General features: G+C 45.6%; 1 protein-coding gene across 1 annotated transcript; it reads right to left on the minus strand.

Annotated features, from left to right (window-relative positions):
- Positions 1–267: 267 nt before the first annotated feature.
- Positions 268–13586, minus strand: LOC140119824 (uncharacterized). Its single transcript, XM_072139233.1, has 2 exons — positions 13344–13586; positions 268–5291 (listed from the first exon to the last, which is right to left on the minus strand). Exons 1-2 carry the CDS (start codon positions 13543–13545, stop codon positions 3955–3957), a joined length of 1539 nt encoding a protein of 512 aa, XP_071995334.1. The 5' UTR covers positions 13546–13586; the 3' UTR covers positions 268–3954.
- Between the last annotated feature and the right edge of the window lie 2083 nt (positions 13587–15669).

Raw genomic sequence — 15669 nt, forward strand, 5'->3', positions numbered from 1 at the left:
CTAAGGGTCCGTACGGTGCATTTTCGCTGGGTTTCCAGACTATCTCCAATTTGCGCCGCATTTAATTGGGGTTTTTGGCGCACGTGATCGGATTTGATCGGGGGACATGGCCGACGGACAACTCGACTGATTCGGACTAAGCGCGGGATTTATAATTCAAATTGTATCTCCAGAGATGCACTCACATACATCGGGAAGAAGAAGGTGAACTCCGGCGGACTTCAGCGGAGAAGCAACAGATGCAGGATCTTGAAGAATTGCGCCGGACTTCATCCTCGTCGGACAACACACCTCGGGGACCGTGACAGGACCGGGTAAGTAAATGTGCCCCATTGTTTTGATATTTAGTAGAACGTGGAGAGACCATTTGCATCACTTGGAAAAGGTCATAGCTGAAATTACTAATGCAGGCTTCACAATTAATCCACGTAAATGTGCTTTGGGATTTCAGGAAACAAAGTCCCTTTGGTTTATTGTGAGTAATGTGAAAGTACAGGGCCGAGCAATACAGATTCTTCTCATGAATAGTTTCTACTGTTTCACGCTGTAGTGTCCAACCTGCATTCCCAAATGAGCTTACACACACACAGACTCTCACATTTCCTGCCGGCAAACAGATGCAAGAGGACCGTAAACCTACAACCTACAGGCAGGATAAAAGCTTTAAATTAGGGGAAGGAGGCACAGTAGAGCTAACTGTGTGTGTGTGATATAGCTGAATTAGCAGTGCTGGAGAGTGTAATTGTGTCATATGCATCTCATAGATCTCATCATCTCTCATCTCTGATCTGTCTCATCTCTATTTTTCTGTGTGCCAGATACTAGTGAATGTTCAGAAGCTAAATAAAATTGTAGATTAACCTGGATCCTGCTAATGTAACCAAATTGTCAGCATACAGGGATCATAATGTGTCTGCTTAGAGAGTCCCTGCTCAAAAAATGGAATTTTACATTGACCATTGCTGAGTGGTAGGAGATAAAACAGCAATACAATGGAGTAAAATGGACAGGAAAGGGGTTCGTCAGATACAACCCTTAGTTGGCATGGCCCAGGAGCAGGTAGGAGGCCCTCATTTGTCCTCAGCCTTCCTTTCCCTCAGCCAGAAAGCTACTAGGTGGTCTAGGCTCAGCACCACTATAAAGCGAGGACGAAGTGTTTGAGGACAGTCAGCAGCTGCTTGGCAGTGAAGAGGTGGGGCAGACATCCGCTGCTTCATGCAGTAGGCGGCAAAGTAAAGATGTGGACAGTGGCATGGGAGTTTATGTTGCACTTGCAAGTAGTCAGGCTGTGAGGTACTGAGACCGTTGAGGAGAATAGCAGCGACAGGGAAACACAAATTGATGATGGTGTAGCCGATCGCACTTGGGTGCCGGGTGAAGCAAGGGCTTCATCATCATCGTCGGGAGAAGAGGGTGTCAGCTTGCCATAGGCCAATATGACACAGTCTACCAGAAGTACAAGGACTCCATCCAAAGGAGAACACTTTGAGAATGGTGAACTGGGTCTGACCTTTGTCAAGATGAATCAGGCTTAGATCGGCCAGGATTTCAACACCAATGCCTTATGCATCAAATTAGATCAGCCATGATGCCTCCCTCAAACGTTGAGAAATAAGTCTAGATTCTAACTACCTGCCTCAGCCACTATTCTGACGCTGCCACCTGCCTGATGCAACACATCTACTGCCAGTTGCTGAATCTGCCTCCCACCATCTTTATCAAGGACTGCAATTTTCACCCACAGTCACTCTCTGTCATTGTGCCACTTTCTGACCTCCTGCTGCTGCTGGCACCTCCAAACTCATTGTGCCACACTGTGGCCTACCATGTTGCTGCCACCACCTGAGTTTGTCATTCTGCCACTCTCTGACCTCCTGCTGCTGCCACCTCCTCTGTCATTGTACCACACTGTGACCTATCATGTTGCTGCCACCACCTGAATTCATCATTGTGCTACTCTCTGACCTCCTGCTACTGCTGCCACCTCCACACTCTGTCATTGTGCCACACTGTGGCCTACCATGTTGCTGTTTCCTCCATAATTTGTCATTGTGCCACTCTGCGGCCTACTCATGCTGCCGCCGACTGACCGCTGTCTCCCTGGGACACCCTGTGATTACCATAATGCTGTTTTCACCCTCCACCACTCTATGACGTTGCCACTATGTTTGGTTTTCCCCTTAATTTCATCTTCAGGATTTATGGCCAAAAGCAGGAGTGGATACAGAACACAGAGGACATGCAAATATCCCATTTACTGGCATATCTGTTTGCTTTAACAATACTGATGGATTATTGAACGATTAAAAGCGGACACTGATGGATGAAAAGAAGGGCAAAATGATCAGTGACGTAAATGCAAAATTACTGCCGACACCCTCTGCACTCTTTTAGGGGGGTTTCTAAATGTATCCGCGTTTAACAGAACAGGTTGTGTCGTCTATGGAATCATCTGATGTCAGTGTAAAAAGAGTGCACTCTGTGATGTTATAGTGGGATCTTGGCCCTTAGCTCAGTCCTTTGGAGCTGGCACAGACGTTACCTTGTCAGGCTGCATTCCCGCTTCACTTATTTGGTGAAGTTGGCCCCTGGAAGTGCACATGGAATTGAAGAGTGAATCGATTCTAAGAGCGGCGGCTGTCATGTGCGTGTCATACTAAAGCACAGCATTGTTTGAAGACCAAACCACGCTCCCTATGCATCTTTGAGCATGGCACAACGTTCTACAACACCCTACAGGCTCTCTGCAGCCAGGAAATACCTGTTTTTAATATGATTCGTCATGATTCGATTAAGGTCAAATCGAATTTCATCAGAAAATCTGAATAGTATCAGTGCCGTGATCCCTGCCGCTCCAATGGTTTTGTTTAATACAGATCTCTAACTAAATCACGGAATAGGAAGCTGGGGCCTAGGCTGAATGTGAAGAGCGGCCTAAATAGCTGTACACTCAAATCCTGACTGATATCTTCTCCTCAGCATCTAGTCACAACTGGCTCCTCCCTCTAGTTCACAGGTTTGACTTGGGAGACTCCTCCCTCAGAAGATTCTAGAGGCTTCCCCAGGAAGCCTGGCTGAGGAAAGGTCATGTGACCACAACTCTCACACCTATACAATTATGCCAGTAGGTGGCAGCATAGAGCACACTGAATCACATAATACATTTGGCAAATCATCAACCACGTGACAACTACATTACCCAGTAGCTGGGATGAGGTTCTGGGACACTACACGCTGAGGCCAAGAGCTATAGTATTCAGGCTATTAGAGAAGGAAGGTCCAGAAGGTCCGCAATACATATTGTCTTTATATAATGCATCACATAATCCAGATTATAGACTATGTAAGACATTCTCTTCTCTGTATCCACCTGTAAGGAGAGACAAACTTCCTTGTTCAGTGGTTGCCTGTCCAGGTGACTAGACCTGCGTCATGAGGAAGGGACCAGGGAAGGAATTAGAGAACCTTACCAAAGAATTGTGAGAAAATTCACAAGGACTGATGCTGACTATAAGAACTACTCCTGCAGCTAGTTTAGTAACCGAATGAGAACCAGGACTGATATTTGGCAGCTGAGGCCTAGGTGTCCCCCTGGATGCAGGGGAGCTGTAGTGCGGCTCAGTTCCTTTTGTACTTCCATCTATTTCCAGCCATGGGTTTTAAAAGGTGAAAGGAAAAGTCCTGAAAGCTGAGTGTCCCTGTAAGTGATTGCTTCCTGGAGGAAGTTTTATATCGAGTCCATCGATCTCTCTGGCGACCAGTGGTTGTCGTGTTGATGATTTGTGGACTTTGCTCCATTACTTGCAGGACGAATAAAACATTTTCTGCATTCTGAACATGAAAATGGCTTCTCCACCGAGTTCTGTGATGTCGGAAAAGCTTTACTTTGCTACAAATACATTTCTAACATTCTGTACATGAAAGTGGCCTCTCTCCTGTGTAACATCTCTGGTGTTAGACAAAATTTGTTTTTCCGGTAAAAGATTTTCCACTTTCTGGAAATAAAAATAATTTCTCTTCTTTGTGAGTTCTCTTGTGTCTAACAAGATTTGATCTATTAACGAAACACTTACTGCATTCGGAGCATGAAAATGGTTTCTCTCCTGTGTGACTTCTCTGATGTTCAACAAGATTTCCTTTCTGTCTAAAACATTTCCCACATTCAGTACATGAAAATGGCTTCTCCCCTGTGTGAGTTCTCTGGTGTTTAGTAAGACTGGATTTCTCCCCGAAACATTTTTCACATTCAGTACATGAAAATGGCTTCTCTCCTGTGTGAGTTCTCTGATGTACCACAAGATTTGATTCCTGGATAAAACATTTGCCACATTCAGTACATGAGAATCTCTTCTCTCCTGTGTGAATTTTCTGATGTGTAACAAGCCAGGATTTCTCTCTAAAACATTTCCCACATTCAGTACATGAAAATGGCTTCTCTCCTGTGTGAATTCTCTGATGTACAACAAGATGTGATTCCCGGGTAAAACATTTACCACATTCAGTACATGAAAATGGCTTCTCTCCTGTGTGAATTCTCTGATGTGTAACAAGAGATGATTCCTGGGTAAAACATTTACCACATTCAGTACATGAAAATGGCTTCTCTCCTGTGTGAATTCTCTGATGTGTAACAAGAGATGATTCCCGGGTAAAACATTTCCCACATTCAGTACATGAAAATGGCTTCTCTCCTGTGTGAATTCTCTGATGTACAACAAGATGTGATTCCTGGTTAAAACATTTCCCACATTCAGTACATGAAAATGGCTTCTCTCCTGTGTGAGTTCTCTGATGTTTAACAAGACTGGATTTCTCTCTCAAACATTTCCCACATTCAGTACATGAAAATGGCTTCTCTCCTGTGTGAATTCTCTGATGTACAACAAGATGTGATTCCTGGTTAAAACATTTCCCACATTCAGTACATGAAAATGGCTTCTCTCCTGTGTGAATTCTCTGATGTACAACAAGATGTGATTCCTGGGTAAAACATTTCCCACATTCAGTACATGAGAATGGCTTCTCCAGTGTGTGAATTTTCTTATGTACAACAAGATCTGATTTCACACTAAAATGTTTCCCACATCTGAAACATGAATATGGCTTCTCTCCTGTGTGAGTTCTCTGATGTTGATCAAGATTTGATTTCTGGGTAAAATGTTTTCCATGTTTCGGACATGATAACTTCCTCTTATCTCCATGATTTCCCTCCTCTGTGGAAAGATGTGACTGATTGTCACCACAAGGAGATGAGGGGGGACGTCCATGGGAACCTCTTGTACTTTCATCTCCTAAAAAATAAAGTCAAGAAATCAATATTAGAAGTTTCCTTTTCCTCAGTTACAAGCATTAGTAAAGCAGCCAGTCAGTAACATACAGTCATCTATGGAGAGAAAGGTCATGAATATTAATCCATTGAAATACAATTTGAATAAAATCCAACCATGAAATAAATCATCAAATCCTTAGAAACTGAAATCTTCCCAGACATAAGAGGGTTGTGTAACCAGAGATTCCCATCTCCCCCTGGAGCGGAGCCTCGCAGTCCTAGAAAACCAGTAAAGTGGGTGGGAGAAGCCCCCGGCAGCCGTATATACAGGGGCTTCTCCTGGAGGATTCACCACTTATCAGCTTCTACTTGTATATTATAAATCAACAAACTCAGCTCACCTGCCCCTCTCACGTCCGATAGGTGCACGGGTCTCCGCCCCGAAGCAGGTGCCAAACAAAGTAAAAGAAAGAGATTGTACTCCAGCACTCAGTCGGATAATATGAGTCTTCTATACTATAATAAAAAGTCCATAGTGCACACAGAATACAACCCTTACACCGACGCGTTTCATCTAAACATATTATTAATCATGGTATCATAAAGAAGACCCGTATTATCCGATTGAGTGCTGGAGTACAAACTCTCTCTATTACTCTACTTGTATATTAGTTATACAGCTCCTGCACGACCTAGAAATAATACGCATTGATCTAAAAGAAGGCAAAAGCTCTGCAACACTGATACCAATTAGCCCAAAACATGGAAAAAAATCCTTCCCGACCCTAATGTAGCGGTCAGAATAACGCCCTGGTTTATTCCCATACAATGTGATATTATTCTCCAGAAAGGAGTCCAGACCCCTCTCTAACATGTTCAAATTATCAGCCAATGCAACTTCCTGCAGAAGAGAGTTCCACAGTCTCACTGCTCTTACAGTAAAGAATCCCTGTCTATGGTGATGGTAGAACTTCCTCTCCTCTAGGTGTAGAGGATGCCCCCTATCTATGGTGATGGTAGAACCTCCTCTCCTCTAGGTGTAGAGGATGCCCCCTGTCTATACTGATGGTAGAACCTCCTCTCCTCTAGGTGTAGAGGATGCCCCCTGTCTATGGTGATGGTAGAACCTCCTCTCCTCTAGGTGTAGAGGATGCCCCCTGTCTATGGTGATGGTAGAACCTCCTCTCCTCTAGGTGTAGAGGATGCCCCCTGTCTATGGTGATGGTAGAGCCTCCTCTCCTCTAGGTGTAGAGGATGTCCCCTGTCTATGGTGATGGTAGAGCCTCCTTTCCTCTAGGTGTAGAGGATGCCCCTGGCTATGGTGATGGTAGCCCCTACTCTCCTCTAGGTGTAGAGGATGTCCCCTGTCAATGGTGATGGTAGAACCTCCTCTCCTCTAGGTGTAGAGGTAGTCCCCTGTCTATGGTGATGGTAGAACCTCCTCTCCTCTAGGTGTAGAGGATGTCCCCTGTCTATGGTGATGGTAGAACCTCCTCTCCTCTAGGTGTAGAGGTAGTCCCCTGTCTATGGTGATGGTAGAACCTCCTCTCCTCTAGGTGTCGAGGATGCCCCCTGTCTATGGTGATAGTAGAACCTCATCTCCTCTAGGTGTAGAGGATGTCCCCTGTCTATGGTGATGCTAGAACCTCCTCTCCTCTAGGTGTCGAGGATGCCCCCTGTCTATGGTGATGCAAGAACCTCCTCTCCTCTAGGTGTCGAGGATGTCCCCTGTCTATGGTGATGCTAGAACCTCCTCTCCTCTAGGTGTAGAGGATGCCCCCTGTCTATACTGATGGTAGAACCTCCTCTCCTCTAGGTGTAGAGGATGCCCCCTGTCTATGGTGATGGTAGAACCTCCTCTCCTCTAGGTGTAGAGGATGCCCTCTGTCTATGGTGATGGTAGAGCCTCCTCTCCTCTAGGTGTAGAGGATGTCCCCTGTCTATGGTGATGCTAGAACCTCCTCTCCTCTAGGTGTAGAGGATGCCCCTGTCTATGGTGATGGTAGAACCACCTCTCCTCTAGGTGTAGAGGATATACCCTGTCTATGGTGATGGTAGAACCACCTCTCCTCTAGGTGTAGAGGATACACCCTGTCTATGGTGATGGTAGAACCTCCTCTCCTCTAGGTGTAGAGGATGCCCTGTGTCTATGGTGATGGTAGAACCTCCTCTCCTCTTGGTGTAGAGGATGCCCCCTGTCAATGGTGATGGTAGAACCTCCTCTCCTCTAGGTGTAGAGGTAGTCCCCTGTCTATGGTGATGGTAGAGCCTCCTCCCCTCTAGGTGTAGAGGATGTCCCCTATCTATGGTGATGGTAGAACTGCCTCTTCTCTAGGTGTAGAAGATGCCCCCTGTCTATGGTGATGGTAGAACCCCCTCTCCTCTAGGCGTAGAGGATTTCCCCTACTCTTGATGGCAGGCCCAGGTATAAAAAGATATTTGGAGAGACCCTTGTTCAGGTATTTTTACATTGTAATGAGGTCTCCCCTCAGCCGTCTTTTTTCTAAGTTGAATTAGTAATCTGTCGTTGTATTCTAATCCCCCTATTCCCCTAATAATCTTGGTTGCTTTTCTCTGCACCCATTCCGGTTCTACCAGGTAATGTGCGGTCTGACCAGCGATTTATATAAAAGTAAAACTATCATAACACCATGATAATCTATTCCTCTCCTGATTCATCCCATAAATGTACTTGCTTTAGAAGCAGATGCCTGACACTGATCACTAAAACATAATTTACTATACACCAATACCCCAAGTCTTTTTTTAGTTTTAACAAGAAAGTTACCATTTAAAACATAAAATTTCCATTTCCTTGACCCAAGTCCATAACCTTACATTTATCTACATTAAACCTCATCTGCCATTTGGCAGCCCATGACTCCAATTTCCACAAATTTATATATAATATTATACTATCCTCCTCTCTATTAATTACTTTACAGAGCTTAGTATCATCTACAAATATTGAAAGTCTACTTTGTAAAACCTCTATAACGACCCTCTGTTTTCTAGCACTAAGCCAATTGCTTACTCAAATACACAGATTTTCCCCTAGTCCCAGCATTTCTCATTGTATGCCTTTTATACGGCACTGTATCTAATACCTTGGAAAAGTTCATATACTGTATACAACATCCCCGGCCTCCCTCAGGTCCAGACTAGAACTTACCCCGACGTTGAAACCGATCAGATTAGTCTGACAGGACCGATCCTTCATAAACCTGAAGCTGGATTATAAGGTTATGTGCAGTGAGATACTCCAGGATAGCATCTCTAAAAAGACCCTTCAAATATTTTCCCAACAACCGATCTATGCTATTTGGGTCTTATGATTTGTCTATTTTATCGATTGCATTTGTGATTTTGTTTTCTCATCCTTTATATTGCATTTTATTTAGTATAGTGCAGTCGTTATTTCTCACACTTTATTCATTATGTATTTTCTAAGACTTCATGTTTTGGTAATTTTTGGTTTGGTAATCGTTCCTCATTTAGCACTTTATACTTTTAGCCCCTTAAGGACGCAGCCATTTCGTACCTAAAGGCTCATCCCCATTTTTTGGATTCTGACTTGCGTCGCTTTATATGGTTAGAACTTTTGAAGATTTGTAGTCATCGCTACTTACCTCATAATATGTAGATGCTGTATACTTTGAATATGTATGACTAGATGTAATAGTAGATTTCTTACCATGGTATGTTCTGTATCTTTGAAATGTACAAACCGTCATGCTTATGTATATTGTATCCATTCGAGGTTAAAATTTTTTAATAAAAACAGAATTGATAAAAAAAAAAAACTTTTGAAGACTGTTACTTATCAAAGCGATTCTGAGATTGTTTTTCCCCTCACATGTTTTATTCCTTTACTTCATTTTAGTGGTAAATTTTGGCTGATAAGTTTTGCGTTTATTTACAAAAAAAAAGAAAGAAATAATGATTTTTTTAAAAAATTAGCCATTTTTGAAATTTGAAATCATTACCACCTAAATAAGTTGCTGCATAACATTTCCCATATGTCTACTTTACATTTTCATAACTTTTGAAATGTCTGGATAATTTATTTTGATGTCACACAGCTTACAAATATCGCTTTTTTACGTATTTTCGGAATTTACTATTTTACTATATCAGAATTACCGTTCTGAATTAAATTTTAAATATTTAGCATCAAACCCCCTGTATAACCAACCCATTTTCAAATCTGCACCCCTCAAGCTATCAGAAACAGCTTTTAGGAAGATTGTTAACCCTTTTAGATCTTCATAATAATTAAATCAAAATGGAGGTGAAATTTAGAATGGTCAAATTTTGTCGGTTATACGTTCATTTCGCCCTAAAATTTACACTTTTCCAAAAGATATTTGTTATGCAATTTCTCCCGAGTACAGAGACCCCCCACATGTGGCCGTTACTTGTTTTATGGGCGCACAGCGAGGCGCAGGAGGGAAGGAGGGACCTGCAGCTGCCAGGATTTTAGTTTCCTCATTGGCCCCTTTTGTAGGCTATAAAATTTTAGCTTTTTCGTTATTGGGGCCATGTGATGGCATTTTTTTGCGACATGGTGCCACCAGGTAGTTTCATGGGTACGACTAGCCCGTGGTGGCAGCCAAGGTAGCGATGCAGGACACAGTCCGAGCCCGGGGTGACAGCAGGAGAACAGCGCAGGAGGAACACTGGAACTCACAGCAGAAACACGGATACAGGAACACGGAACAGACTGGAACACGGGAGCAGGAACTGGAATGCAGGAACGCTGATAAATTAAGAACACAGGAGGGCTTTCACTTCACAAACATGGCTTGAAGATCCTGCAGGGAATGATGGTAGACGCCATGTTTAAATAGCAGAGCCGAAAGTGACCAGCTCCAATAACCTGTGCGCTGGCCCTTTAAATCTCCAAGTACCGCCGGGCGCAGCCTGGGGAGAGGGGACACGCACGTGGCCTAGTCCAGACAGGAGCAGGAACGTGGAAAGGTAAGTTCGGAAAGGGGCCCAGGGCAGTGTGACGGAGAGGCCTTAGGTCTCCCCTCTTCATTTTGGTCCCAAGAAACCTCTGGAGGAAAGTCCAATCCAAAATGTTCTCTTCGGGCTTCCAGGATCTCTCTTCAGGCCCGAACCCCTTCCAGTCTACAAGGAAGAATCGCTTACCTCTCATGGTCTTTATGTCCAGGACCTCCTTAACTTTATAGACATCAGGGGAATCAGCCTCAGGAGCAGGAGGAGAAGATTGCTGAGGGAAGCGGTTCAAAATGACTGGCTTCAGGAGAGAGACATGGAAGGAGTTCGGGATGCGCATTGATGGAGGAAGGTGGAGCTTGTAGGCCACTTGATTTATGCGCTTGATTACCTCAAAGGGACCAAGGAATCGGGGATCAAGTTCGTAGCTTGGTATCTTCAGCCAGACTTATCTGGGGGATAACCACACCTTGTCACCCGGAGAGAAGACAGGAGGAGTTCGACGTTTCTTATCAGCCTGGGTCTTGGTGCGGTCAATGGCTTGTGAGAAAAGACTGGTGGGTCTGGTCCCAAATTGATTTGAGGTCCTGCACCAGATCCTCTAACGCAGGGACAACTGAGGGAGTAGACAGCGGAAGAGGAGGATGAGGGACTCGTCCGTAGATCACAAAGAACAAAGCCGCGCCAGCAGACCCAGAGTCCAGGGAATTGTAAGAGAACTCAGCCCATGGTAGCAGATCAGTCCAGTTATCTTGACGGGCTAAGACGAAGAGGCGGAGGTAACAGCCTAAAGTCTGGTTCACCCTTTCTACTTGGCCTTTCGACTGAGGGTGGTAGGCAGAGGAAAAGTCAAGGTTGACTTGTAGCTGGTTACACGAGGAACGCCAGAACTTGGAAACAAACTGGACAACTCGGTCGGACACGATGTGAAGTGGAAGACCATGCAGCTGGAAGATATGTTTGAAGAACAAACTGGCAAGCCGTGGAGAAGACGGAAGACCTCGAAAAGGAACAAAATGGGACATCTTGGAAAACCAGTCCATCACCACCCAGATGACAGTATTGCCCGAGGAGACAGGCAGATCAGTGATAAAGTCCATTGCCTCATCGTAGCACTCACCAAGAAAGGTGCCAATCCACGTGCCTGGCCTCCTACAGCTGAAGAAGCCTTCTCCAAGCTAAAGTCCGCCTTTTCCTCGGCTTCTGTGCTCACTAAGCCCGACACAGACAAACCCTTTCATCTTGAGGTGGATGCATCCACCGTAGGAGCTGTGCTCACCCAGATAGGGCCTAATGGCCGAACTCATGCGGCTTCTTTTCAAAGACTTTTTCTTCCACTGAGAAAAATTATTCGATTGGTGACAGAGAACTGTTAGCCATCAAACTTCCTCTGGAAGAATGGCGGCATCTTCTGGAGGGAGCTCTCCAACCCATTTGTGTGTACACTGACCACAGGAACTTACTGTCTGCTTACTAACCTTAAATTCAATACAATTCAATTAGAGGGGCGTGGCCTACTGACGAGCAGAGCCGATGCTCATATCTCAATACTCCGTGACTCTCTTGTAAATCCCTCACCATCTGGACTTCATACAGGACACTCACTACATCAAGTGCCCCAGGACTGTCACCTGCCATTTTTAGGCAATTACGGGTCCGACTTTGGCCCCCGGGCTGCTGCAGCCTATGCACCTCATGAAGCCGGGACCTCAAATACTAACAGTACCAGTCAGCAGATACTTCTGCCCAGCCTCAAACTTCGTCGCCAAGCGCTCTACAGAGCACACCTAGCCCTAGGGCGCGCGCTGGCTCACGAAGATTGGCGCTGTATGGCACTGCCCAGTTCCAGGTTTTCCTTATAAGCCGGCTGCTCCCATCAACCCCTGCCGGATCTTTGAGCTTCATGCCATTCATAGTATCATAGTTTATACGGTTGAAAAAAGACACATGTCCATCAAGTTCAACCAAGGAAGGGAAGGGATGGGATTGGATGAGGAAGGGATTTAGGGGAAACAATTCTATAGAACATAACCAGCAATGTTATTTAGGTGTAAAAAGGCATCTAGACCCTTCTTGAAGCTCTCTGCTGTCCCTGCTGTGATCAGCGCCTGTTCCACAGATTGACCATAATTATAGTAAAAAAGTCCTGTCGCCTCTGGTGATTAAACCTGGTTTTCTCCAGATGCAGACTCCGCCCCTTGTCTTTTGATTTGATTTAATCTAGAACAACTTTCCACCATATAATGTATTGTGTATGGACTATTCATATATTTAAGTTTATCATGTCCCCTCTTAGTTGTCTCTATAAATCTAGTTGATTTTAATCTTTCCTCAGAACTTATCGTTTTTGTGTCTCTACGTTGAACCTTCTCCAGCTCCAGGGCTTCCGTTTTATGGACCGGTGCCCAGAACTGAAAAACAGTTTCAGTTGATCCAGAGACTTACTCCAGAGGTTGGGGGCATTTTCTCTACTTTGGGTGGTGTTCGGTCTTTTGCTCACACATATGTTTCAGCACATTCTGCTGCGTTTCCCATGGCTGTGCTGAAACTGGTACCGCCAGTCCAACACTGACCGGATGAGAAGGTAGAAGAAGAGGAAACTAAGGAGGAGGCAACCCGGAAGCAAGGAGTGATGTCCTGAAATCCTCAGTGGTGGAAGTACATGCGCCACAGCGATTCCTACCTCAGTCCCAAGATGTAACGTATCATATCACTGCTACATGTAAATGAGCCTGGAAGGTGACACCATAACCCCTCCCATCTTTTATATAATCACTTCACTTTTCAGGCTTACTACCACCACCACCCCAGCCATAGAGACGGCATCCGGTTTTCTATCTGCAAAAATTGCTAGGGGGGTGGGGACTGGGTAGCTATATACTGAGAGAGCCTGTGACTAATGCATTTACCACCCTAGGCTTATACTCGAGTCAATGGGCTTTCCCAGTATTTTTGTGGTAATATTATGTGCTTCGGCTTATAATTGAGTACACATCGCTCTCTACCTGGGATGAGGGAGATATAGATACAGACTGATCCGACCCCTGGATGTGACCTCTCCCTGCAATGTATAAGGGAAGAATAACCCACAAGATACATGAAAGGCTCTTACCCTCCTCTGTCACTGATGAGGGGATTTCCTCTCCGCTCCTCCTTCCACCACAACTTTCCTGGAAAGATCCAACATGAAGGACCTGAGAAAACAAGGAAATGTCTCCAGAGATTCTCTTATATCCAAGTGATGGACAGAAACCTCCAGAACCAGGAACTAAGGGGAATAATCTCCTGCAGGAGGAGACGGGATCCACATTCATCCCAATATTTTACACATCAACATCAATGTTCCGGTTATATTACTGCATAACCCGATGTGACCCGATCCTGAGGTGGAGACTCATGGACACCAGGGACAAGATTATTCACTTCTCCTGCTCTTCTACCATTTGTAGTTATGTCCGACCAACATCTCCCCATAGGCCCTCCACCCACTGCTGCTGGAGAAGGTCAGTAGCTTCATTACATCCATCTATAGAGGATTCACAGGAACCTCAGCTCCACCTACCTGATGATCCAGTGGGACGTTCTCCTCTGGCTCCTGTTTAATATCCCGGGAATCTCCAGGACTGGGACATCTCTCTGGTTCCTGTGTAATATCTGGGGAATCTCCAGGACTGGGACATCTCTCTGGTTCCTGTGTAATATCCCGGGAATCTCCAGGACTGGGACATCTCTCTGGTTCCTGTGTAATATCTCGGGAATCTCCAGGACTGGGACATCTCTCTGGTTCCTGTGTAATATCTCGGGAATCTCCAGGACTGGGACATCTCTCTGGTTCCTGTGTAATATCTCGGGAATCTCCAGGACTGGGACATCTCTCTGGTTCCTGTGTAATATCTCGGGAATCTCCAGGACTGGGACATCTCTCTGGTTCCTGTGTAATATCTCGGGAATCTTCAGGACTGGGACATCTCTCTGGTTCCTGTGTAATATCTCGGGAATCTCCAGGACTGGGACATCTCTCTGGTTCCTGTGTAATATCTCGGGAATCTCCAGGACTGGGACATCTCTCTGGTTCCTGTGTAATATCTCGGGAATCTCCAGGACGGGGACATCTCTCTGGTTCCTGTGTAATATCCTGGGAATCTCCAGGACTGGGACATCTCTCTGGTTCCTGTGTAATATCCCGGGAATCTCCAGGACTGGGACATCTCTCTGGTTCCTGTGTAATATCTCGGGAATCTCCAGGACTGGGACATCTCTCTGGTGGATTTCTCTGACTGGATCCATCTATAGGAAATATACACAGTGACTGATACATTGTCTATATGTGATGATGAGATGATGGAGGAGGTGACCTCACACCTGCTCTGTCCTCTATAATCAGGAAGGTCTCCTCTTACCTGGTGATGTGAGGGGCTGGTGGTCCTCCATCATGATGTCCTTGTACTGGTCCTTGTGTCCTTCTATATACTCCCACTCCTCCATGGAGAAATAGACAGCGACGTCCTGACACCTTATAGGAACCTGACACCCACAATGACACAGTCATCACCCGGACCCCTCCCTTGTGTTATTGTACAATGTCCCAGCATTCCCGGCAGCGCTCACCTCTCCGCTCAGCAGCTCAGTGATCCTGGAGGTAAGTTCTAGGATCTTCTGCTCATGTATCAGTGAATGAGGTGGAGGCTCGGTGATGGGGCTCTGGGTCCATCCTCCTGACACACGGGGGGTCACACACTCACCAGACGACTTCTTCACTACTGTGTAATCCTGTGTATGGGGAGACACTGATCACTACATAGATCCTAAGAATCCTTCACCTCTCCAGTCATTTCCCGCTGTTATTCCTAGAGATAAGAGCCGTGTCCTGGGAGACTCTCACCTCTCCGGTTATCAAGGAGATCATCTCCAGGGTGAGCTCCAGGATCCTGGCCGCCATCTGCTCTCTGTCCTTCTCCCGGATCCCTGGGGGATCATTGATGGAAAGGATCATCTTTAGGAGAAACCTCTGGGAGTCCTGGATCTATAGAACCTGAGGAAACATGACAAGAACTAAGAGCAAACTCTATATGAAGCAATTGTGTCCATGACATGTGTGATGTGACAGATGGGGATTCTCCAGACACTGGAGGGGAGGTCACTGGACTGAGGGAGGAGTGATGGCGCTGGACTGTGCCGCTCCTCACTAATAGCACATACTGGACCCCACATGGAGGGACCTGGAGCATGCTGGGAGTTGTAGTCCCTCCATATAGTGTGTGTGCTCCTGGAGCATGCTGGGAGTTGTAGTCCCTCCATATATTTTGTGTGTGCTCCTGGAGCATGCTGGGAGTTGTAGTCCCTCCATATAGTGTGTGCGCTCCTGGAGCATGCTGGGAGTTGTAGTCCCTCCATATAGTGTGTGCGCTCCTGGAGCATGCTGGGAGTTGTAGTCCCTC

The sequence above is a fragment of the Engystomops pustulosus genome, chromosome 2 (genome assembly GCF_040894005.1).
Source record: "Engystomops pustulosus chromosome 2, aEngPut4.maternal, whole genome shotgun sequence".
Taxonomy (NCBI): Eukaryota; Metazoa; Chordata; class Amphibia; order Anura; family Leptodactylidae; genus Engystomops; species Engystomops pustulosus.